The sequence below is a fragment of the Lepus europaeus genome, chromosome 6, assembly GCF_033115175.1.
Source record: "Lepus europaeus isolate LE1 chromosome 6, mLepTim1.pri, whole genome shotgun sequence".
In the NCBI taxonomy this organism is placed as follows: Eukaryota; Metazoa; Chordata; class Mammalia; order Lagomorpha; family Leporidae; genus Lepus; species Lepus europaeus.
The window spans coordinates 125,796,925-125,822,717 of record NC_084832.1 but is presented as its reverse complement, the minus strand read 5'-3'; the positions used below and the strand labels follow the sequence as shown (position 1 = coordinate 125,822,717).

The 25,793-nt window shown below is 43.8% G+C and overlaps 2 protein-coding genes across 3 annotated transcripts in view; one reads left to right on the top strand and one right to left on the bottom strand.

Moving 5' to 3' along the window:
• Nucleotides 1-4,211, bottom strand: part of REDIC1 (regulator of DNA class I crossover intermediates 1) — a 97,920-nt gene extending 93,709 nt beyond the window's left edge. Inside the window, 1 exon segment of the mRNA XM_062195236.1 lies at nucleotides 3,949-4,211. Within this exon segment, the coding sequence (XP_062051220.1) occupies nucleotides 3,949-4,211 (263 nt within the window).
• Nucleotides 4,212-9,866: 5,655 nt separating this feature from the next.
• ABCD2 (ATP binding cassette subfamily D member 2) overlaps nucleotides 9,867-25,793 on the top strand; it is a 51,674-nt gene continuing 35,747 nt past the window's right edge. The window contains exons 1-5 of one of the 2 annotated variants that reach the window (XM_062195534.1): nucleotides 9,867-10,805; nucleotides 12,642-12,822; nucleotides 18,930-19,051; nucleotides 23,262-23,430; nucleotides 24,151-24,245. In XM_062195534.1, coding sequence (XP_062051518.1) covers nucleotides 9,867-10,805; nucleotides 12,642-12,822; nucleotides 18,930-19,051; nucleotides 23,262-23,430; nucleotides 24,151-24,245 — 1,506 coding nt within the window. Of the gene's footprint in view, nucleotides 10,806-12,641; nucleotides 12,823-18,929; nucleotides 19,052-23,261; nucleotides 23,431-24,150; nucleotides 24,246-25,793 lie in introns of those variants that run through there. The other variant, XM_062195535.1, reaches the window with a different exon arrangement.

The window sequence follows — 25,793 nt, the reverse complement described above, 5'->3', positions numbered from 1 at the left end:
GCGTTCTCCAACTGGAATTATAATAACCAATTTCTCTAGATTAAAAAAAAAACCTATACTGCATAAAGAGCTGTATTTATAGATCAATAGTCCATCTGATCCTGATGAACAGATTTTAGCTACAGCTTTATATTCTTTCTTGTTACCACCTTCATGTCTGCAGTAGTTATGCACTTGGAGAACTAGTCTTTGATTAATAAAGTCTTTTACAAATTTAAAAATTAAAAAAAAAAATCAATGTTTCTATCTGTCATCTCTCACATTTACACCTTAATAAGATTAGGAAAATACAAGGTCTCACTGGTGAGTTCTATCAACTACAAACAAAAAAATGAGAGCTCCAGGTCAATACTTCCCAAATAAAAACACAAACAACAACAACAACAAAAAAAGTTTAATTGGTGGGAGTGCCAAAGACCAATAGTTTAATTCTATCAGGTAAATATTTTTTAAAAAGCGGAGCATTTGCTTTTAAGTTAAGACATTATTTTAACAACAACAAAAACAGTCCATTAAACTGAAAACTAACACCTTTACCAATTACCAAGTTTCAGGGATAACAGTTTGGAAATTGCTATCATGTACATGTAAATTAGTTCTTTTACCTTTAAATAAGACTTTGGTTTAAAATAAAATGTTATGATATTTTACAGTCTAAAAACCCTAACACTAAAGCTAAACAAAGTAACCAATTAAAAAACAAAAATAAGGGGAGCTTACCTCTTCCTTAACCGGAAGCTCTTTCCTTCACAAAAAGACATTTCACAGAGTCCCTAGGTGGCTTAAAGGTCAACAACCAAGTTCATTTTATACAAAAAAACCTGTAAAGACCTTTCCAGTTGTATGATTGTAAAGTTGCTCCTATCAAAAGATTCTGCTCTTAATCGGTCACATCAACATATCAAGCCAGATTGCTGTTACCAAAGTATAAACTTGCTATAAGCTGCTTATTCATTAACCTGACAAAAACTGTTTTATTGTTAAGTGTTTAAGAGTCTTACTGCAGGGCTGAGGCTGCGGCGTGGTGGAAACCTCCACCTGCAGTGCTGGCATCCCATGTGCATGCCAATTGAGTACCAACTGCTCCACCTGCAATCCAGCTCCCTGCTAATGTACCTAGGAAGGCAGCAGAAGATGGCCCAAGTCCCTGGGCCCCTGTACCCACGTGGGAGACCTGGAATAAGCTCCAAGCTGCTGGCTTCAGAGCCACCATCTGGGGAGTGAACCAGGGGATTGAAGACCTCTGTCTTTCCCTCTCTCTGTAACTCTGCCTTTCAAATAAAAAAATAAATCTTTGAAAAAAAAATAATCAATTAGGTTTTTAAATAAACAAAAAAAGCCTTACTGCACACCCCTCTCCTATCCACCAAATAATCCTTTCAGGCTCTTTCGTACTGTACTTCCCCTCACACCCCTTCTCAGATCTAAGAAGCTGGGTCTCCAATTTGATGATGCCTCGTTGTCAACTGTCAACAACCTGCCTTTTGCTGCTTCTCTGTGGTGTTTTTTTCTGTGCGACACTGCTGTCCTTCAAGGTTTAGCGTAACTACCCGCTTCTCACAGGCCTTCATTCGTGCCATATTTACAACGTTCATCTTTTTACAAGGTACTAAGCACACTGGGCTCAAATCGTAAATTTTTGTTTACTAGTTGGGTAATCTTTGGCAATTCACTTAATGTCAACCAGGGTTCAGTTTCTCTGTCACTAAAATGGGGATAATATCTGCATCTACCTCATTGGGTTGTTGTTAAGTGTCAATGAGCTAATATAAAACAAGCATTTTGAATATGGCTTGTTACATATCAAGTGCTATTTAAATGTGTATTATTACAGTGATTTACCTAATTCTAAGCTCAACATTCTATCACAAGCTCTTTTTGTAAAGCCAAGATTCTTTTTCTTTGGTGAATTCCCTTGTACAACCTAACAAACCCTGAGGATATGTAAAAATGTACCCAATGAATTATTTAATATTCAATGCCCTGCAGTGGTTCTGAAGGAGTTTTGTGACTGTTCTCCAGACACTTTATTTTCTGTATTTTGTTACTAACAGTTCTCAAAATTTTTAACCAAAATATACCCCAAATATATTTAACCAAAATATATTCACAGAGGCAGTGAACTGATACTCCTTGATGATCTGCGATAAGCGGTAACATTTCTACTTTTTAGCAGCTCAAATCAGCTGCTAACGGTTTCCATAGGGGCTGTCTTGGATCGAGGTCCTAGGGGGCCTCATGATCAGAGTGCCATAATCAACTAATCTTGTCCATTCTGTCTACTCTGATAGTAAAAAGTAGAGCTATATATATTTTTCAAGACCAATTTGGGGTTTCACTCTATGGGGCCCATTCCAAGAAAAATTTATTTAAAACTGCATAGATTATTTTACTTTTCTTATAAAACAATAGTTCACAATCGTTTTCTATTTTACCCTATGTAAAATGTTTAAATGTAAATGTTTAAATGTAAAAATACTTTTTGTCCTAATCCCTGAGTAAAGTGATGCTCCAGGTAATGGAACCATGTTCACCCTGTGGTTTCTTAAGCCCCAGTACCTAATAACCCAGGTGCCACAGTACCTCACTAAGAAATACAATGCCAAACTACAAGTTACCCATACTATTCTACTTTTGCACTGTCCTAATAACTAAATATTACTCGTGAAATAGCCAGAAAAGCTTGTAACATATGACAGAATAAAAATAACACCTACCTAGTCCCTAAGCAGCTGTAAGATGACTTCACATCATCTTATTTCTCACATTAAATGATGTCAAGTTCACGGAGACATAACCAAATGATTAAGATGCCCGCATCCCCTATCACGGCCTCGGTTTGATACCCAGCTGCGGCCCCTGATTTGAATGCAGAACAGGGAAGCGGCAGGTAGTGAAGGCTCAAGCAGTTCAGTTCCCACCACCCAGGTAAGAGGAATCGCTGGAGTTCCTGTTCCTGCCCCAACACAACCTCTTAGTCCTGATCCCTGCGGGCATTTAGAGGAAATGAAGCAAGGAATGGGACCGGTGTCTTTTGAATAAGTCAATAAAGTATACAAACGTCACATTCAAACACTTCAAATTATGATCACGTGTCAACTAAGTTCTTTGAAGCCTGTGAGAGACCACATTTCTCCAAAGTGAAGGTATATTGCTAAGACATCAGCCAGAAATAAGGTAGATTTCTAAAATACAAGGTCAACGTATTCTTCAACAGGCTAAACGCTCATGCTTAAATGATCACCCACAGAACAATCCTTGGTGAACACAAACGCTATGTCTGTTCTTACGACAGTCTGGGTAATTTCAGTGTGTTATAGTCTAACACTAACACCAACTACTGCCCTTGTTCTGCTTGTATCAGAAATGTGTATGTGATGGCTTTGTCGTTTAAGTAAAATTTTCTGGCCAAAAATTTTTCTCCAGGGGCTGGTGCAATGGCGCAGCTGGTTAAGCTGCTACCTGCAGCGCCAGCATCAATATAGGCACAGATAAGACTCCAGGCTGCTCCACTTCTGCTCCAACTCCCTGTTAATATGCTCAAGGGCTTGGGCTCCTGCCAGCCAGATGGGACACCCAGATGAAGCTTCCGGCTCCTGGCTTCAGACTGGCCCAGCCCCGGCTGTAGCGGCCATCTGGGGAGTAAACCAGCAGAGAAACCGTCTCCTCTGTCTCTCCCGCTCTGTAATTCTGCCTTTCGAATGAAATCACAGGCCCACATGATTTCCACTCCAGCCTAATTTAGGTTAACAATGAGATGGTTCACATAAGGCCAAACTGTCAATCTATCATGCCTTATGGGATTAATCATAAAGTGTAAATCGCACTGCGAATTCTCGTTATTCAAGGAACAAGTGCTCACCTCACTTTTCAAAACCAATCATTATCTGGATATCCGAGAATACTACGCCCTGCTGCGCACTTAGCACCGCCTGGCTGAGCCGTTACAGCACCGCCCACACCCACGCAGGCTGCACACAGCCCACAGGAGGCGCGGGCAGGTGCGGCAGGGCGCAGGTGCTCCCAGGCCTCGCAGGCCCGGAGAGCCCCAAGGCGGCGAAGCTCGCCCTGGGCGGCCGTGGGTGAGGCCTGCAGGGTGCGGAGAGGCCGAGCTGCCCTCGGAGCCGCCTGACGCTCAAGGGCGCCCTCCTAGCAAGTTCTTTCCCGCCGAGGCGGGCCCTGTCCACCAGGGCCTGCGAGAGGGGCGTCATGGCGGGAACCTGTGTCCGGCTCCCAGGGTGCTCCTCTCAGGATTCACCTACACCACTTACCGGGAGCCCCCGACCCAATTCATGTTCTCGAATCTTCTGAACAGCCCGCTTGAAAGTTCGCGTCTCCTAAGGCGCAGCCTCCCGGCAGCCTCTGCGTCCCCAGCACACTTCCGGCCACGGGCTCGGCCTGCGGAGAGCCTCGAGCGCGGACAGGCTGCTTCCGGTCTAGCCCGGAGCCCAGCTTCCCGATAGCCCCTGCGGCTTCCGGTGCTGCGGCTGGGCGGGGCCTCCGTGCGGGTGCGGCCATGGCGGGCGCTGGGCGGCAGCAGCCGGCCAGGCCGCACCTGGCAAGTTTCCACCTCTCAGGCCCGGCGAGCCTGAGGAAGTAGTAAATGGTCGTCACAGGGTTATGTCTCCAACATAGTGATGTCTGCCTAGGGACTAGTCACTGCTGGAATGAGAAAAAATGGAAAGGGCAAACGTGGGGTTGGGGCACTGACCCTAAAGAGGTGTGTCCATTCCAGTGTGTTCCACAATGCAGAGACCATTAGCCTAGGGCACAGAGTAGCTGTTGGCTACTAAACCACCAAGGCAAGGGCCCTGAGTACCATCCTCTCCAGCTTTCACAGTTTTAAAATATGTTGACTAAGTTAACTAGAAGGGGAAATAATTTGTTAAATAATTATCTCTTTTTGGGTCTGGTGCTGTGGCACAGTGGGTTAAAGCCCTGGCCTGAAGCGCCGGCATCCCACATGAGTGCTGGTTCTAGTCCAGGCTGCTGCTCTTCCGATCCACCTCTCTGCTGTGGCCCAGGAAGGCAGTGGAGGATGGTCCAGGTGCTTGGGCCCTGCACCCGCATGGGAGACCTGGAGGAAGCTCCTGGCTCCTGACTTCAGAGCGGCACAGCTCCAACTGTTGCAGCCATTTGGGGAGTGAACCAGCAGATAGAAAATCTCTCTCTCTACCTCTCTCTGTAACTGTCTTTCAAATAAATAAAAATAAATCTTTAAAAAATTATATTTTTTAATATAATTTAATATAAGAATCAAACACTATTCTATTTTAGGGGCAATAGGGCAATTAGTGTTACCTTGGGACAGGAAACAGTTCAAGAAAGCAGTATGGCACACATGAAATACTATTCAAAATTTTTGAGAAGTAAATCCAGTCAGAGATTTTAATCCTTAAACAAATGGTCTGTACTTCTTTTTTTTTTTTTTTAATTTTTATTTTTGACAGGCAGAGTGGACAGTGAGAGACAGAGACAGAGAGAAAGGTCTTCCTTTTGCCGTTGGTTCACCCTCCAATGGCCGCCGCGGTAGCGCGCTGCGGCCGGCGCACCGCGCTGATCCGATGGCAGGAGCCAGGTGTTTATCCTGGTCTCCCATGGGGTGCAGGGCCCAAGGGCTTGGGCCATCCTCCACTGCACTCCCTGGCCACGGCAGAGAGCTGGCCTGGAAGAGGGGCAACCGGGACAGGATCGGTGCCCCGACCAGGACTAGAACCCGGTGTGCCGGCGCCGCTAGGCGGAGGATTAGCCTATTGAGCCGCGGCGCCGGCCTGTACTTATTTCTAAAAATGGTTTACTTTCTGATGATTTATAACCTAAATATATAGTACATAGTTTATAGTATACACATATTTGTATAACTCACATAGATGTATGTGTAATTATCTGTATTACAATATTTCTGATGTTTTATAGCTTACAAAGTATTCATATATATTTTTCTAATATATATTCTCTAATATGTGTGATATCTATTTAACACTACTTTTGTATGTTTATGGTTGTTTGTAGGAGGTATTATAGTTGAGAGCAGAGTGATTTATAAATTATTGCTTTCAGAGGTTTTTATTTGTCATGTTCAATTTCTTTTCCTAAGATAACTTCTTCCCTCAAGAAAATTTTAATGTTTTTACATATAAATACAAGCTGAGAAGCTTGAATGGAAGTTAGGCCCAAGTATATTTTCTACAATTACTAGTGAATTTTTTAACCTCCTTTTTCTCTCCTAGTTTGGAATTTGCTTTAGTAACATACAGCCAATTTAAAAAACAAAAGTGAAAGAAGCACTTTGAAAATCTTAGTCTCTCAAGAGTCGTGTATTTCCTAAATTAAGTGCCTCGATGACTTTCTATGTTGAATCTTTCCTTAGAATTGTCTGGAGGCTTGAGCTTAGACTCCACATTTTAATAACTGACCTTCAGCTCTCCTACTACCGCGATTTTGGTAACGAAATTTCTATCTTGATCATTTTCCTTATACCCAGTTCTTCATTCCCAAGTCTCTGTCGCCATGCATTAGCAGCTTTTCCTACCTCCCAGCCTCATTATGAGACGGTCACTGATGTGCCTGCAGGTACGTGTTATTAAATTCTTGGATTCTACATTTCCCACTGCCCCGCTCCATCCCTGATTTGGCTGCTGGTGATGTAAGTCACTCTCCTGCACTGCCAGCTGCTGTCTGAGCCAGGCATCCCCGCCTGACTGAACATCCTGCCATCATCACCCAGGGTCAGATTTACCCTGACCCTCGACCTGGCACAATTCACCTTTCTCTATTTACATGTCAGATGTGACACAAATGATTCACCTTACAAATGTAATGCCATCTTATTTTGCATAAATCAAAAGCAAGAATTTCTGAATAACAACATTTAACAGTAGCTATTATGGCCCTATGATCTCCACATCCAGGCTTAGTCATAATGAAGTAACAGTGCTGTTAACAAAGCAACTATCAAGGAGGCCTGCGGGAACTTGAGATTCAAGTATTAATAAATCTGCTAAATTGACTAAAACAAATGAAAAGATCTATGATGATTCTTCAAATTAATAAAAGTACATAAGAAAGAGGAGTTTTAAAAGGTTAAGACTAGGGGCTGGTGCTGTGACCTGGTAGGTTAAGCCTCTGTCTGTGGCACCAGCATCCTATATGGGCACCAGTTTGAGTCCCAGCTGCTTCACTTCTGATCCAGCTCCCTGCTAATGTGCCTGTGAAAGCAGTGGAGGATGGCCCAAGGGCTTGAGCCCCTGTACCACATGGCGACCCAGAAGAAGCTCCTGGCTCATGGCTTCAGATCAGCTCAGTTCCAGCCTTTGTGGCCATTTGGAGAGTGAACCAGCAGATGGAAGACATCTCTCTCCATCTCCTCCTCTCTCTGCCTATAATTCTGTCTCTCAAATAAATAAATCTTTAAAAATAGATAAATAAAAGGTTAAGAATATTGTCACTTATAAAAATGAGAATAGTTATTAATCACTACAAATTGAATAATGAAGATCATTCAGCATGGAGACAGGTTTTCTATTCTAACACAGAAGTTTGCAAGCTTCTGTGAAGGGCCAGTCTCCATTGCAACCATTCAACTGGCCACTGGGACTTGAAATAAGCCATGGACAAGAAGTAAATAAATGGGTGTGGCTGTCTCAATAAAATGTATTTACCAACATGGAAATTTTTCATATAACTTCTACATCACAGTTTCAACTACTTTTAAACTGTGAAAATTGTTTTTACTTAAAGGTGATATAAGTGGCAGTTTAGAGTTGGTCCACCAGTTGCAATGCTCCAAACCCTGTTCTTTATTTTTTTTTAACACTGATACACACAGGCATTTCCTTCTTTTCTTTTTTTATTGTTATTTATTTCAGAGGAAGAGAGACAGACAAGAGGAAGAGACAGAAAATGTCCTCCATTCTGTGGCTCACTCTCCAAATGGCTGTAACAACTGCAACTGAGCTGATCTGAAGCCAGGAGACAGGAGCTTCTTCTGGGTCTCCCATGTGGGTGCAGGGTCCCAAGGACTAGGGCCATCTTCCACTGCTTTCCCAGGCCATAGCAGAGAGCTGGATTGGAATAGGCCTACCCTATTGTGTCACAGCGCCAGCGGGGCCCTCTTCTATCTTAATGCTTATGTTACCAAGCTTCCCATCAACCAGAAATGTGTATTTATATTGGGGGCGGGGCAAAAATGGTTTTCCCACTTGCAAAAATACACCCAGCCTTTGCCTAACGAATACTCTGTATTTTTTAAAAATGGGCAAAAGTTTACTTAGCTGTCACGCACTTTAAATCCTTTATTAGGGATATGAGGGACTTATTTTTAAACACTATTGGTTCTTATAACAAAAATGGCAATAGGAAGTAGCCAGTAACACCTCCAAGCCTAAACAAAACAAACAGAAACTGGCAGAAAACGAGGAATTCTTGGGGGAAAAAAAAAAAAAAAAAAAGCTCCTAGGGAAGCTATTTCTGTCATGCAATTCCAGTTGGACTTGCAAATGACCTGTCTGGTGTTGAGAAAACCTACCTAACAGAAGTAGGCACTGCTTTAACCCACATTCACCTTGCAAATACACACAAGTGCACTGCTAACTTCACCAGCCACCCGGGGCTGCCGGGCTTGTAACCCCAAGGCCGGCGGGGAAGCGGGGAAGGGGCGCCGGGTGCAGCTGGGACCTGCTTTGGGTACCACAGACTTCCTGCCCACTCACTTCTGCAAGGCAAATCCCCCGTTACAACGCCTCTGAGGGCTTCTGGAACCTTCCGAGAAACCCCAGGAGCAAGCGGGCGCACCGCAGAAGGAGCGGGGCTCTGGCAGTCGGCTCTTCGCGTTCCCCCCGGGTCACCCTCTGCTCGGCCGCCCCGACCCCGACCCCAGCCCCCGGCCCCGAGGCCCCCGCCCCGACCCCGGCCCCGGCCCCTCGCCCCCCGCCCCGAGGCCCGACCCCGGCCCCCTCGCCCCCCTCCCAGAGTCCCGACCCCGGCCCCCTCGCCCCCCTCCCAGAGTCCCGACCCCGGCCCCCTCGCCCCCCTCCCAGAGTCCCGACCCCCGGCCCCTCGCCCCCCTCCCAGAGTCCCGACCCCCGGCCCCTCGCCCCCCGCCCCGAGGCCCGACCCCGGACCCGAGACCCCGGCCCCGGCCCCGGCCCCGGCCCCTCGCCCCCCGCCCCGAGGCCCCGACCCCGGCCCCTCGCCCCCCGCCCCGAGGCCCCGACCCCGGCCCCTCGCCCCCCGCCCCGAGGCCCCGACCCCGGCCCCGAGGCCCCGACCCCCGGCCCCTCGCCCCCCGCCCCGAGGCCCGACCCCGGCCCCTCGCCCCCCGACCCCGGCCCCCCGCCCCGAGTCCGGACCCCGGCCCCTCGCCCCCCGCCCCCGGCCCCGCCCCCCTCGCCCCCCGACCCCGGCCCCTCGCCCCCGCCCCCCGCCCCCGCCCCGCCGCGCTCTCCCGCGGCGTCGGGGTCCCTGCTCAAACTCGCGCGGGCTCGGAGGCGCGGAGCATGCTCAGTGGCGGCGGCGGCGCCCGGCCGCGTCCGACCTCTCCCAAAATAGACGTTTAACTCTCTCCGCTCCGACGTGCGAGGCCCCAGCGCCTCCGGCTCGCTCGCCCGCTCTCTCCCCTCGTTTTCCAGGCTCCCAGGGAAGCGCCCCGGCAGCCAATGAGGGGCCCTGGCGGGCGGAGCCCGGCGCGGCCGGCGCCTCGGAGGGGACCCTCCCGGAGGACGGATGCGGCTGAGCGAGCCCGGCGGCCCCGGCGGACGGCCGAGGCGGGACGGCGAGCGGCGCCGCCGCGCCGGGCTGCGCGGCGCTGCGGGGTTTGCCGGAGCCCCCGCCGGAGCTTGCTCCCTGGACGCGGCGCCCTGAGGAGGATGACCCCCATGCTGAGCGCGGCGGCCGCCCGGGGCAGATGGCCCCGCTCGAGCGCCGCCCGGAGGGCTGCCTGCCTGCTGGCCGCGGCGTACGCGCTGAAGACGCTGTACCCGCTGCTGGACAGGCGCCTGCGGCCGGCAGCCGCCGCCGCCCGCCGGGCTGCGGCCACCGCGGAGCCGCCGCCGCCGCCGCGCTGCCCCGAGGCCGGGAGCGGCTGCGGACGGCGCTCGCCCGCGCTGGACGCGGATTTCTTCCGCCAGCTCCTGGCGCTTCGGAAAATCCTCTTCCCGAGCCTCGTGAGCCCCGAGACGGGGTGGCTGTGCCTGCACTCGGCGGCGCTGGTCTCCAGGACGTTCGTGTCCATCTACGTGGCCGGCCTGGACGGCAGGATCGTGAGGAGCATCGTGCAGAAGCAGCCGCGCGCCTTCGCGGTGCAGCTGGCCAAGTGGCTGATGATCGCCATCCCGGCCACCTTCGTCAACAGCGCCATCCGCTACCTGGAATGCAAGCTGGCGCTGGCCTGCAGGACCCGCCTGGTGGACCGCGCCTACCAGACCTACTTCGCCGACCAGACTTACTACAAGGTGGTCCACATGGACGGCAGGCTGGCCAACCCCGACCAGTCCCTGACCGACGACATCACCATGTTCTCGCAGTCCGTGGCCCACCTGTACTCCAACCTGACCAAGCCCATCCTGGACGTGATCCTCACGTCCTACACCCTCATCCGGACCGCCAGGTCCAGAGGGGCCAGCCCCATCGGGCCCACCGTGCTGGCGGGGCTGGTGGTCTACGCCACGGCCAGGGTGTTAAAGGCCTGCTCGCCCAGGTTTGGCAAACTGGTGGCGGAAGAGGCCCACAGGAAGGGCTACCTGCGCTACGTGCACTCCAGGATTATCGCCAACGTGGAGGAAATTGCCTTTTACAGAGGACACAAGGTAAGACAGAAAACAAGGTGGCAGGTGCAGCGTGAGGCCATTCAACCTGCCCCACACCATCTGTTGTCCTGAGGACAGACCCACCCCATGAGCGTCTGATTCCTCCCACTTCTCAACCCGCACTAAGATACGGGCGTCGTGGGCCTGTCTTCATCACAGGCTGGTGAAGAATGAGACAATGCAAACTTTCTTAAAGTTTCATGAGAGTTAGCATTTTCAGCATTTAAAATTAAAAAGCAGTCTACTTAGCCTCAGTTACTTACTGTTAGTATGCTCATAATTATCTCAAAAGCATTTGCCCCAAATTTACATCCTGAGCCGGTAAATGGTTTGGCACTTGACAAGGAAATATGTATTTGAAGAACAGGAGTGAACACGTTTGCACCGAGATGGGACACTTGTGGTGGTCTGGGTATTCTCTGTGGTTGTCAAGTGGTTTCTTTCATGAGCCAAGAGGGAGGAACACCCAGCTTCCACATGGGAGAAAATGTTGACAATTTTGCATGTCTGGCCAGCAATGGAGTGTCCTACATACTGGAAAGCTCAGCACAGAGTCTCATAAATCAGCATTTCCAGAACTTGTGTTCCATGTGTAATACTATATTGTGACACAGACTTTAAAAGACACTGGAATGAAATTGTGTCTAGCTTTGAGGAAAAAGCTGAAATGACAGGAAGAGCTGAGATGAGAGGGAATGAGAGGAAAAGAAGTTCTAGAGCATTACAAGTAAAGATTTTTCAAGACTAAGCAAGTCTCTAACACAATTAGCCCAATTACATAAACCCACAGTCCATGACTGAATATTGACTGTGATGGAAATTTTGAAGGGGATGACTTGACAAATGAAGTTGAAGCTGCTATTTTAATGATGAAGCAGAAAGGTTTAATTTTTAATGCATTGGTAATTACCGGGCTTTTTAAAACAGCAGAGCTAGTCTGCAGAAAATTTAAGGCACATGTAGGATTTCTACTCCAGCATGAAAATTAGCCTCATATGCTGTTTTCATCATATTGATTTGTCATTCTTTTTGAATCATTGAACCCAGTGAGGTTATTTATGGTGTGCTGTAGGCTTCTTGCATAAAAGACAAAAATCTAATAAACTGAAATAGTTCAAAAGTGGAGTTTATGCATAAGTTTGTCATGTGTTTATCTTCACATGATAGGGAAGAATATGGCTCAAACATTGTTCAGTCATATATTAGAGTATTGTTTAGTTTTAACACCTTATAACATCATTTAAAATCAAATTGTAAATCACTGACATGCACTTTATACCTAGCATTATGTTCACTGAGAATAATAATTTTTTATAATATAGGTGTAACCAAACCTAAATAAAAATTACTAATTCTGCTATTAGCCTTGGCTATTACGACTCATACATAATGCTACACTAAGTAAAATAAAGTAGCATCTGCATATACTTAAAGAACATTCTCAAACACACAGTGTTTTTTTTTAAATGTTTGTTTGTTTGTTTGTGGTTTTTTTTTTTTTTTTTTTGAAGAGACCCCAAGCCAGAGCGGCATGGAGGGGAGCTTTCAGGAGAGGAAAAACACCTCAAAGTGGTCCGTAGCAGTTGAGTTTTTGAGCACAATTTTGATTGATATTCAGTTATAAGGTGGAGACAATAGCCATCAAAAGACCTGATTTATAATCCTTTATCCTCTCTGGCTTGCTCATGATAAAACAAACAAACAAACAAACCAACCCAGAATGGTGGGACAGGTAACTTGTTTTCACAATAAACTGTGAGCTCAGGAAGATGGCACACACGGTATTTACTTGTATTGCTCCTGCGAGTTCATCCTCTTCTCATTTCTCCTCTGCAGGTTGAAATGAAGCAACTCCAGAAGAGTTACAGAGCTCTGGTGGACCAGATGAACCTTATCTTATCCAAGCGCCTGTGGTACATCATGATCGAGCAGTTCCTGATGAAGTATGTGTGGAGCAGCAGCGGACTCATTATGGTGGCTATACCTATTATCACTGCAACTGGCTTTGCAGATGGTGGTAATGGCATTTAAGCTTAATAGCGAATATATGCTTGACATTGTTTCTCTTCAAGGTGTCATTGCTAGTTTTGTATGAGTAAAAGTAAGAACCATCACTTTTCTCTAAATATTCATAGTCAGAAACCATGGCCGACTTCGGCATGTCCAGTCATAAGCCCAGCACTATGGGAAAAAGGAGACAAGTGGTTCAAAAGATTGTCCCGCTTTGGAGACATTTCGGAGATCTCTGATGCAGTGTCTCTGGACACTGACCTTGAGCAGTTTAAGATTGCACGATTCTACACTTTTAGCTCCAAAATACATTAATACCTTGAGAAAGAATATGACACAAGCTCCCCTCTTGTGTGATAGTCAACTTTGCTTCTGCACATTCCATTCGTTTAGTCCATAAACAATGCGTCATTGAACTTGTCCTGATTTGTGAGTTGAGAAGTTAGTTGGCTCCCCTAAGCAAGCAGCAATGGTTTCAAGGAGTGTTCAAATGCTGTAAGAGGTCTCCCTGACTTGTGGGTAATATGGATAATCTCCTGTGTAGCAGGATTTGGAAGAGGGTGTCAGGGTGGCAGTGTGGAGCTGTGAGAATCCACTTCTATCCTGTTACTCTCTCAACAGTTTTTACAAACGTTTTTCATCCTTTGGAATAACCAAGAAAGATAAAGGCAAGAAAGACGAAGCTCAATTGTTGGTTAATCCTTGGACAGCAGTTTGAGTCTTGGTTGGCAGGAACAGAGGAAATTAATTGAAGCAGCAACATTTTCTGCTTTTCACCCAAAATGAAACCACCCTTCCCTCTCTCTTTAAAAATCACTGGGCCAGAACTGGCCTCAGTGTTAAGGGAGCTGGGGAAAGCGCGTGCTTTGCAGGGAGACTGAGCTCGACGCAACTTGAGGGCCCCTCTGCTAGCAGGGTCCTCTTCTTGCATTAATGAGACTCTCTCGGCCTCAGTTTCCTCATCTAGGAAACCAGACTCAGGGAGACTGCCATTGAGGGTGTGCTGGTAAGGATTTCAAAGAACAGAGCAGGTTTTCCTTGACCTGCGCCAACAGTCATTACCTAGGAAACAAAGGCAGCACTAAGAATGATGCCACAGGATTCACAGTTTTACAGGTAATTCTGGTGTAGAATTAAGGATTAATAGTTTTTGTTTGAAGGATCTGACGTAAACAAGTTTAAAAATTGCAATATGCTTTAATGTTTTGAAACACTGACTCAATGCTTTAACCAATCATCACAAAAACACTTGGAAAATCTGAGTTATTCTTAACCTAAAGATGTTCCTTTTAGTAAATTATGATTTGTCAGTCTTTTATGGTAAGTGCTATGCTACATAAGCCAAGTATACTCCACAGCTGAGCTGCCTAACAGAGTATATTTAACCACTAGTGAAAAGGAGTTTGATTTTTATATTTACAAATTTTACTTAAAAAATCATTAAAAACATTTGTATGATAAAGGTGTTGCTGGTAATAGGATTCTTACCCATAATCCTATCATAATAAAACAAAATACCTTTTCAAAGGAATATTAGAGAAGAAATGACATTTTTAAAATCTATGACATTAAAATTAGTTTTACTAATAAATTTGACAAAATTATCATGTGTTCATTAAAATAATGCTACTCGTTTAAAAGTTTCATATAGAATATATATTTGAGACAGAATTTTTTGTTATTCTGTTAGCGGTGCTTGGGTGCACTGATATTAGAAAACCCTGGAGAATTCAACAGAGAACAGAGAAAAATGCAGCTATTAATGGTGACAAATTAACCCCACAGAGACCAGTATGAAGTAAACAATGTACGCAAATAATATAACAAGTTTGTTTGACATGGTGTTATAAGATATTTGAAAATACATCCTAAAACCCTGAGTATACCATGTTAAAGAAATAATGCTAACATTTTCTATTGAAATCACAATGATCACATCAATGCAAATGAGGCAAAATATCCCCAAAAGCTTCTTTCAAAAGGAAACTTTTTAACGAAAGCAGCAGTGTAATAATTTCATAGAAGAAATGAATTCATGAGACAGATCGTTAACCAAGAGTGAGCTTCTAAATAATCTGTAATATCTAAGTTTACTCTATATGTCTGTCGCATGTATATGTATGTATACAGGTGGAGTCTTCAAGAACTTCAGAGAAAACACATTTTATGTAAAAACTGTAAGTAGATTACAAATTTTTTTGCACCAGAACATTACTTTGTCATTTAGTTCCATTTCCATGAACTTCTCGAAGCACCCTCCTACTACAGTACTGTTTTTCTTTTCCCCTCCAACAACAATTACACAGGTTCTCTCTCCAATCTGTGTTTTCTCCTGCTTAGGTTCACAGTCCTCAGTCGTTCAGACAACAGTAATTGTTTCAGCAAACACTGAGTGTTTTCTTTTTGTCTTTTCCAAAGATTTATTTTATTTATTTGAAAGGCAGAGTTACAGAGAAAGAGAGGGAGAAAGAGAGGTCTTTCGCCTGTTGGCTCACACCCCAAATAGCAGAAATGGCCTGGGCTGGGCCAGGCTGAAGCCGGGAGTCAGAAGCTTCTTCTGGGACTCCGATGTGGGTGCAGGGGCCCGGGTACTTGGGCCATCTTCCACTGACTTCCCTGGCCATTAGCAGGGAACTGGATCAGAAGGGGTGCAGTAGAGATTCAAACTGGTGCCCAGATGGGATGCTGGAGCTGCAGGCAGTAGTTTAACCTGCTAAGCCACAACACCGGTCCCTGTTTTCTTATGAAATACATTTAAGCTGTTGCTCATCTTAAAAATGGCCAGTTTGTTCTTAATGATTTGTCAAAGTTCTTTTGTATTATTCAGATTCTTTTGTCAGATAGACACACACACACATACACAGGCACACGTGCACAATCTCACTTTTCCCTATTCTGTCTGCACTTCCACTCTACTAATGATTTGCAAGGTGAGTTCATAATTTTCATATAGTCCAATCTATAAATAAGTTTTCTGTAATCAGTGAGTTTGTGTCATATTTAAGAAATATTCAATCATAAACAACAAGATTGCAAAGATATTCTCCTGGTTTAACTTCTGGGAATTTTACTGGTTTTTGCAGTTCACATTCAGATCTTTAATCAATTTAGAATTGATGTTTATAAACAGTTTGTGGTTAATTAAAGCCACAGTTTTTTCCTGAGATTTGTCAAGATCACAAAGATAACAAAAAAAGAAAAAAAAAAACTCAGATTATAAGAAAAAAAGTACAGAGATATAATATTTTTTAAATACTATGCTTTGTTATTATATCAGTTTTAGGTTCATAAACAAATTTATTCTGAAGTACAGAATGCTCAGATACCCTCTCCTGTTAACTTCCCCTACTGTTTACGTCTTGTGTTATGAACTAACATTTATACACCATTAGCTGAAGCCCATAATTTAAGGTGTGGTTTACTCTTTGTGTTGTACAGTTCTGGGGGTTTTGATAAACATATAATGATTACGTTACTTTTTCAGTCTTTTCCTCACCTTTTCAGTGAAACAGCAAGCGATGTGGGCAGGTTTTCACACATGCATATTAGTGTCAGAACTCCAAAGCAGCAGTAAAATACACAGGTGTAATGTTTCATCCTAAAAGAATTACCTTTCGCCAAAGTAGTTCAGACATTTGGTGAGAAAGATAAACTATGTGCTGCTCCAAGATACAAAATCAGTGAGTATTTTAGGTCACGGGTTTGTATCTCCAACAGTAAAGAACCTGGCCTTGTCATGGAGGTCAGGCAATTGGCTGTTGTGTGCAAGACAAATGCTGCCAGCACTGCTCTCAAGGTACATACGGAAGAGTCCCCAGGAGAATAAGTCCCATCAGATCTCAGGAAAGCTGTTGTGAACTCAGTGCCACAAGCATGAAGGAAACCCAACAGGCATCATCCGCCAGAGCAACGTGGAAATTGCCACGCTACGCCAAGCAGCAGTCCTGGGCAAATCTTTTTGCTCCTCTGCAGAGGCTGTCAGTAAAAACTACAGTTCAACCCTTTAAACTTAACCACATTCATAACATCGTTTTAGATCCGCACTCACGTTCCCTATGAGCCCTGTTGTTAATGCTTTAACTAATACAGCAGTTCACTGAGGACCCTCTGAGAATCGTGTGTGTGTGTGTGTGTGTGTGTGGCTACCTAAATTATTACACATTTGAATGTGTCTTCAAGAGCATCTGCATGCTGATAGCAGTCTGTTTACCTGATCACATCCTTCACCCTTTGGAGCAGTGCCCATCAGCCTTCCTTGCCTTCTGCAGGGAGACTGACTAGCTCCAGGGGGCCGGTGGTAGTTCTCTAGAAAGGTGATTAACAGCAGGACTCACAGGGGACACACCAGACGGTGCTCAAAAGGAACCCGTGAACTCACGATGATTTTGATCCTCAGTGAAACAGTGGCCTGAAGCCACCGCACTGCAGCCTGACCACCCTTCTGTCACCCGAGCAGTGTTCCTTACCATCTCCCTTCTCTGTGCCACTGCTCTTAGGAGCTGTTACACTTACATGCATTTTCAAGGCCTCCCTCAAAATTTGTTCCTCCATGAAGCATTTCCTGTCTCTCGCAGCAAGAAACATCTTATGGTATTAACTCTCATCATAGTCCATCCTGCAGTTAGTTGTTTATGAATTCTTCTTCTCTCTGCTACTAAACTGTAAGCTAACGAAAGAACCTAAAAATCCCATTTTCCCAATATTTCTCACAGTATTTTGCCCAGCTTCTTGCATATTTAATGTTTAGTAAATATCTGTTGAGTTAATTTTACACAGATCCCTTTAAAAAGTAGCTTAGTTCTCTATAAGCAAGTAAAGTTAAAATATTTGATAATTATGTAATTATGTATTTGCATTGCTTTGGGGGAGAAAACCTGTAAGTCAAAAAATTATATCAAATTATCATTACCAATTTATCTGTTAATCTGCAACATCTAATCTGAAATGAGATTACGGAAGGACTTCGTAAAGAATCATGTTGGTAGAAATATTAAAGTAGTGGTCTGGAGAAGATAATGTTGGAGAACAGGTGAACATTGAGTAGATGTTCGGTAATAGCAATGATATCTGGAGAAGATGTAACAGCTGACATACAGCAGTGAATGTGACACCTCATGTATTGTGCATGCTGTTTGAGACTTTGTTGGTATTTCACTATTTTATAGGGGAAAAGCAGCTGTGGGGAAGATAATTGCCTTGCTCTGCCTGTTGCTTCCCCATGAAGTTGTAGCATCTGAATTCAGTCCCGACTCTGAACTTTTGGTTCCACACTGACGATAACTTGGGATGTCCATCCATTCATGCACACGCGCACACATGCGAACGTGTATCCATCCATCCACTCAGCACACATTGTGGAGTACCATGTGCTAAACACTGCTGCGTATTAGGAGTAAAGAATAAAACTTTTACTCTTGACCCTCAAGGAAGTTACTGTCCACTAGAAGGGACAGACAAGAGTTTTCAGGGAAACATGTACTAAAGAGCTAACTCTTGGGGAAGGGAAAAGAGGCAAAAAAGGGAGGGAAGTATGTTAAAGCTTGAAGGAATCACCTATGCAAAATACCAGAAAATTAACAGAGTGCTGTATGTTTGGGACACAGCTGGAGTGTTGACGGAGGGCTGAGAAGGAAGCACAACATAATGGCCACCTAATGTACAGTTCCATGGAAGAGACCACCAGAAATGTTGGCTTATGTTCTAGTTAGTAATATTTATTGCCCAAATGTAGTAAGACCAGGGATTTAGATGTGGAAAAGATTAAAAGCATGCTAAATGAAAATAATTTCAGCCCTATAGATTCATTTATTTATTTATTTTTAAGAATTAGTTATTTGAAAGTCAGAGTTACACAGAGCAGGAGAGGCACAGAGAGAGAGAGAGAGAGAGAGAGAGAGAGAGAGGTCTTCCATCTGCTGGTTCACCCCCAGTTGGCCACAACGACTGGAGCTGCGCTGATTTTTAGATTTTTAAATCTTTAAAAAATAATAATAGTATAACAATAAAATAAAACAAAGTTTAATAAAACGTGGTAAAAATACTGTATTTGCACATTTAATTATATTACTAGGAAATTGTTCATATAATGAAAAACTAATATCTGGTTGCTTTTAGACCTGGAAGATGGCCCCAAACAAGCTATGGTCAGTGAACGGACAGAAGCCTTTACCACTGCACGGAATCTACTGGCCTCTGGTGCTGATGCTATTGAAAGGATCATGTCTTCATACAAAGAGGTACTCGCATCTCTTGTTGCTCATTTGAAGGAAAGAAGATAACATAAATGACATTCAAGCAAAATGTAAATGAGCAGGTACCCTTGGTATTCTGGAAACACATCTTCACTCTATGAAAAATAATATCTTAGGGGGGCCTGTACTGTAGCATGACAGTTAAAGCAGTTGCCTGTCCTGTCTGTTCCACTTCCCATCTGGCTTCTTGCTAATGGTCTGAGAAAAGCAGCAGAGATGGCCTAAGTGCTCATGCCCCTGCCCTCCGTGTGAGAGACCAGGATGGAGCTCCTGGTTTTGTCCTGGCCTAGCCCTGGCCATGTGGCTATCTGGAGAATGAACCAGCGGATGGAAGATCTCTCTCTCTCTCTCTCTCTCTCTCTCTCTGTGTGTGTCTGTCTGTCTCTTCCTTTCTCTCTTTCAAAATAAATCTTTAAAATGACCCATTAGGCACAGACTGAGGAACCAGAAGGCCTTAATCTACATTCTTGCTTCCATACTTATAAATTATGTGACCTTGGTAAACTTTCTTAACACATCTGTGACTGTTTCCTCATACATAAGATGGGAATGATGACAGTCTTAACTATGTCAGGTCACTGCAAGTTCATACATATAGAAAACTCAAAATAATGTATACTAACCTGTTGGCTTATTATATTGCATGTCTTACAAGTTTTACCCGTTCTGGGTTGTTGAAGCCTGGACAACCACATATCAAACCTTGCAATTCAGTTCTTCCTCTTGTCGGCCCCTTCATTCTCTGTGGTCACCACTGTCCACTTCTGGTATTTGACACATTATTGACTGTGTCTCCTGCACCAGACCATGTGTGCCTTCAAATCAGGCAATGGTCTTAATCATCTTTACATTCCTAATATTTATTTTAATACTTGGAATATTTATGTAGTTAACAAATATCTGTTAAAAGAATGGTAATAAGACCTACAGATACCATGGGGCTAAAGTTAAAATCACTTTATTCAGTTTGGATATTATACAATAGTCTCTTGAACAGTCGTTCTCACTTTGAATTACTTTTGTGACTTTCCTATCAATATACATTACTAGATCATCATTATAAATTTAGCTGCCTACTAAATCAGACTTGAATAAACTGTGTAGAAGAATTAAAATTTTGTGATTTGCTGACAGAACTTTTAAGTCTACAAAAACTGATTAATTTAATTAGGTGTTTTGTTTTAAAGGAGTAAAGCTAGTTGTTCAAGGCCATGTATCTAAACAACTCAAAACATTTTTTTCAAGTAATAATTTTGATTATGTGGAAAAGCAGTCTTTGGGGTAGATTTTCTGATGTAATAAATGACAAATGAAAATTCTGTTTTTCTCACATGAAAATACTCTGCCCTCTAAGAAAGTCCTCACAGAAAGGACATTAGTCTTTTTCCATTGCCTCTACTTAGATGGCTTTGCTTTGCTTTATTTTGCCTGAATTTGCTTTGAATCTAGAATTTTTCACTTTAAAAAAGTTTTGTACCACTGTGCCATCATCTGAAAACACCATGCTGCCTGTGCTAGCTGCAGAAGGAGCAAGTTGGAGGGCAGAGCTCCTGTCTTTTATCTCGAAGGAATCTGCCCCGGGCCGTGCTTGTTGTTTTCCAGACACTGCCTGTCCCACCCTCTGTCCTGATTTACTAACCCACTGCCTCCTCATCCTTCTTGAAGTGCTCTCTACTTTCGGTTTTAGGGATTTTTTTTTTTCTCTACAAATAGTTATATTTGCCCAGTGTTCTCCTGATCTTTATTTCCTTAATCCCTAGCTGTCCTTTCTTTTGCTTGAGAACTCAAAACATTTCTTTGACATAACATTTTAGAAATGATCCTCTAAATATCCTAACAGTATCATGTAGAAATAAAATAGGAGTGTCATTTCAGACCTTCACTCGATAGACACATGAACTTGAAGACATTTTAAGGATAGTGCTTACCAATCTACTGCGTAAGTTCTACACACACAGAACTCTTACACAAATGTCAGTATTGTTGTATTAGTCCCTCAGTTATTGTTGGAGAAACGTTTTATTGGTGACATACCCTACTTAGTGGTACTAGTTTCCTAAATTTGTGCTTTTCTTTTCACTGGGAAAGATGGTCTCCATAGACGAGTTGTCGCTCACAGCAGGTGTTCCCTTGATAGAAAAGCAGCAGGAGATGAACCCAAATTGGACAGCTGGCAGAATAGGAGCACACCATCGTTCTCCCAGCCTGAAGGGCTAATGCAGAGATTGTGTCTTTTTATCATCTAATCTTACCTTTTAAAAACTGCATATCTCACTTTCCCCCTGGGGCTTAGAAAACATGTTTAGCATGCAAGGAAGCTGGATTGTGGGATTTGTACTGAAAAAGATTAGAAGCTTTTAACTGAGCTCACTTTCAATACTGGTGTTCTCTCGCACGGCTATTTCTCTAGCCCAAAAGGAATTTCAGCAATTGGTTTGGATCTGAAATGTTGATTTCATAATAAGAAAAAACATGTTATTCTGAGATTTGAAATAGAACAAAATAGTGCCAAAGTTAAAGAATCATCATTTTATTGAATTAACCTAAGGCTTTCACAAAATTTCTAATTTTCTGGAAATGCAATTTGTCATATCACTAGGAGCCAAATCAGAAACTTGACTGAAAGATTCTTAATTTTCACTAACATTTTACAAACTTCATGTTTAATTTTGTTTTTCTGTTGTTCCTTTTAAAGATTTATCTGTTTACTGATTTATGTAAATATTTATTTATTTGAAATGCAAAGTGAAAAGAGGAAAGATACAGAGATCTTCCATAAACTGTTTTGCTCCCCAAATAGCCACAACATCCAGAGTTGTGCAAAGCTTAAACCAGGAGCCAGGAACTGCATCCTGGTTACCCACATGGGTGGCAGGGCCCAAGCACTTGAACCATCATCTGTAGCTTCCTAGGCCTGTCTGCAGGGGGCTGGATGGGAAGCAGACCAGCAGAGACTTAAATCAGACCTCTGATATGGGGTGTGGGTGTCTCAAGTGGTGACAAACTGCTGTGCCACAGTGGCCATCTCAGTTTAAACCTTGACTTCAGTGGGTGGTTTTTCACATGTTTTCCAATTCCAAACAGACTTACATTGACATGTTGCTGTATTGCTCTCGATAAGCTTTTTACTGTCACTCGTCATAATTATCACATGTGTTACCTGGTTCTTAAGCAATCAAATAGAATCTTAAATATTAAATCCAGAAGTTAATATGGGGGGCTGGCGTTGTGGTACAGTGAGTTAAGCAGCAACCCCATTTTGGAGAGCCAGTTCAAGTCCCCTTTGCTCTACTTCCAATCCAGCTTCCTGCTAATGTGCGTGAGATGGCCGTGAATGATGGCTCTAGTACTTGGGCCCCTGCCACCCAGATGGGAGATCAGGTTGGAGTTACTGGCTCCTGGCTTTGGCCTGATCCAACCCTGGCTATTGTGACCATCTGAGGAATGAACCAGCAGATGAAAAATTCTCTCTCCTTCTCTCTCTCTCTCTCTCTCTCTGATGCTCTTGCCTTTCAAATAAATAAATCCTTTTCTTAAAAAAAATTATTTGTTTACTTAAAAGGCAGTTACAGAGAGAGAAGGGAGACAAAGAGGGAGCGAGAGAGAGAAGTCTTCCATCTGCTGGTTCACTCCCCAGATGGTCACAATAGCTGGGATTGGGCCAGGCTTAAGCTAAGAGCCTGGAACCCCATCTGGGTCTTCCACATTGGTGGCAGAGACCCAGCAACTTGGGCCATCTTCTTTTTTTTTAAGATTTACTTTATTTATTTATTTAAAAGACAGAGTTACAGAGAGTGATAGAGATAGAGAGAGGTCTTCCATCTGCTAGTTCATGCCCCCAAATGGCTGCAACAGCTATAGCTGAACAGATCTGAAGCCAGGAGCCAGGAGCTTCTTTTGGGCCTCCCACATAGGTGCAGGGGCCCAAGGACTTGAGCCATCTTCTACTGCTTTCCCAGGTGCATTAGCAGGGAGCTGGATTGGAAGTAGAGTAACTGGTACACAAACTGGCATCCAGATGGGATGCTAGTGTCACAGACAGCAGCTTAAATCCACTGTACCACAGTGCTATCCCCGATAAATTCTTTAAAAAAAAAAAAAAGAAAGAAAGAAAGAACAAACTTACATTACGTATTTATCTAAAAGTCTGTCTTGGATGTGCTAATTCTGTTTTATCTCTCTGTGTTGATTTTAGATCACTGAATTAGCAGGTTATACTGCTCGAGTGTACAATATGTTTTGGGTCTTTGATGAAGTAAAAAGAGGCATTTATAAGAGAGCCAGTGTCATTCAAGAACCTGAAAACCATGGCAGGAATGGGGTTGACATAGAGTTACCTCTCAGTGACACACTGGCAATCAGAGGTATTAAGTCAATTGTTTTCATACTTTTTCTATATTTGAGTGTTTCTCAACAAAACAGATTTTTTTAGAAGATAGCTATTAATAGCTACAAGGAACCAATATTTAGATAACCAACATTATTGAAGCAGCTATCCCTAAAATTAGGATTGCAATTTGAGGAGTGGTGACTAACATTACCATAAAAATCAATGTTATGCTACTTTTATTTAGGACAAAACTTTCCAGAATTATTTTTGGAAACTGCACATATGGCAGTAGCAATTCTTTGTCTTTAAAATTCAGCTAAAAGAATTACTGCTATTGTCATATTGTTTTTCATTGTCCTGTTTCTAAACGTAAGTTTGGTTGTCATATGACTGAAAATTGTATTGCTCATTGTTTTAATTCCCTTCTTGCAGTCCTTTTTTTTTTCTGTAGGAAAGATTAGAGATATAGAGGAATTATAAAAAGTATGGTCAGGTTATATTAGAGTAAGGTTAGCCTTGCTGTCATAATTATGTTGACATTTGATTATTGTAAAATAATGTTTCTCAGATTTTCCAAATAGATGTGTCAGATATGTAAATTTACATTGAACTTTGCTTCAGTTATAAATGTCTTCACATTTTGCTTCAATGATTTATTACTGTGAATTATCTTTCTAATCGAATTTACTGTTGTGCTTCACTATAAGTTGTTTAATTAGCAGCTTTTGTAATTTAAACTGTTCCTCGATTATAGGAAAAGTTATTGATGTGGATCATGGAATTATTTGTGAAAATGTCCCCATAATTACACCAGCTGGAGAAGTGGTGGCTTCAAGGCTAAACTTCAAAGTAAGATGATATTCAAGGATCTTCTGGGTGTTGCCATCACAGTAACATAAAACAACTCAGAATTCCTATTCCTTGTGTTAAGTGCTTGGAGGAGCATTTGGAAAGGAGGGGAAATCAAGACAGGTAGGCACAGTGGCTCAGTCCAGAGCAGTTACTGCCTCAGAAAGCAGAGAGAAAAAAGGATTTTGATCTCTGCTGCATTGTTGCCAGGTCACAAATGAAAATTGCACTGCATTGAGAGCCTGTGCAAGGTAACTTTAGAGAACAATAGGGAATTTCCTTAGAAATTAGTATTCAGAAATAAATTTTAATTTTTCATAATAGGAAATCATGATAAAAATACAAGCCAATACTTTCTATTAGCAAATTTTAACTCTGTTCATATAAACTCTCTATCTTTAATATTTTTCTCATTTTTAAGAAAGATTTATTTTTTGTTTGAAGTCAGAGTTACAGACAAGGGGAGAGTGAGAGAGGGAGAGAGATCTTTCATATGCTGAGTCACTTCTCAAATAGCTGCAGTGCCCAGGGCTGGGCCAGGCCAGGATGATCCAGGAACTTTTTGGTTTTTTATTTGACAGGCAGAGTTACAGACAGTGAGAGCGAGAGAGAGAGAGAGAGAGAGAGACAGAGAGAGGTCTTCCTTCCATTGGTTCACTCCCCAAATGGCCACCACGGCCAGCGCTGCGCCAATCTGAAGCCAGAAGCCAGGTGCTTCCTCCTGGTCTCCCACTCAAGTGCAGGGGCCCAAGCACCCGGGCCATCCTCCACTGCCCTCCCGGGCCACAGCAGAGAGCTGGACTGTAAGACGAGCAACTGGGACTAGAACCCAGCACCTGTATGGGATGCTGGCGCCGCAGGCAGAGTATTAACCAAATGAGCCACGGCACCAGCCCAAGATCCAGGAACTTCTTATGGGAATCCCACATGGGTACAGGGACCCAAGCACTTGAGCCATCTTCCGCTGCTTTTTCCAGGCCATTAGCAAGGAGCCGGATCAGAAGTGGAGCAGCCAGGACACAACCAAGAGCCCATATGGGACACCAGTGTCACAGGCGGTAGCTTTACCATTTGTGGCACAATGCCAGCCCCTAGTTAATATTTTAAATGATCATATTTACTTTTAGGAAAAATAATTTAAAAATTCAGATTGGAATTTATTTTTTACTTCTGTTGAGAATGTTTTATTTTTATTTTATTTTTTGACAGGCAGAGTTAGACAGTGATAAAGAGAGAGACAGAGAGAAAAGTCTTCCTTTTTCCGTTGGTTCGCCCTGCTGTGGCCAGCACACCGCGCTGATCTGAAGCCAGGAGCCAGGTGCTTCTCCTGGTCTCCCATGGGGTGCAGGGCCCAAGGACCTGGGCCATCCTCCACTGCCTTCCTGGGCCACAGCAGAGAGCTGGCCTGGAAGAGGAACAACTGGGACAGAATCCGGCGCCCCGACCGGAACTAGAACCCGGGGTGCCGGTGCCGCAGGCGGAGGATTAGCCTAGTGAGCCGCGGCGCCAGCCAAGAATGTTTTATTTAATATCCCATGTCTTGATTAC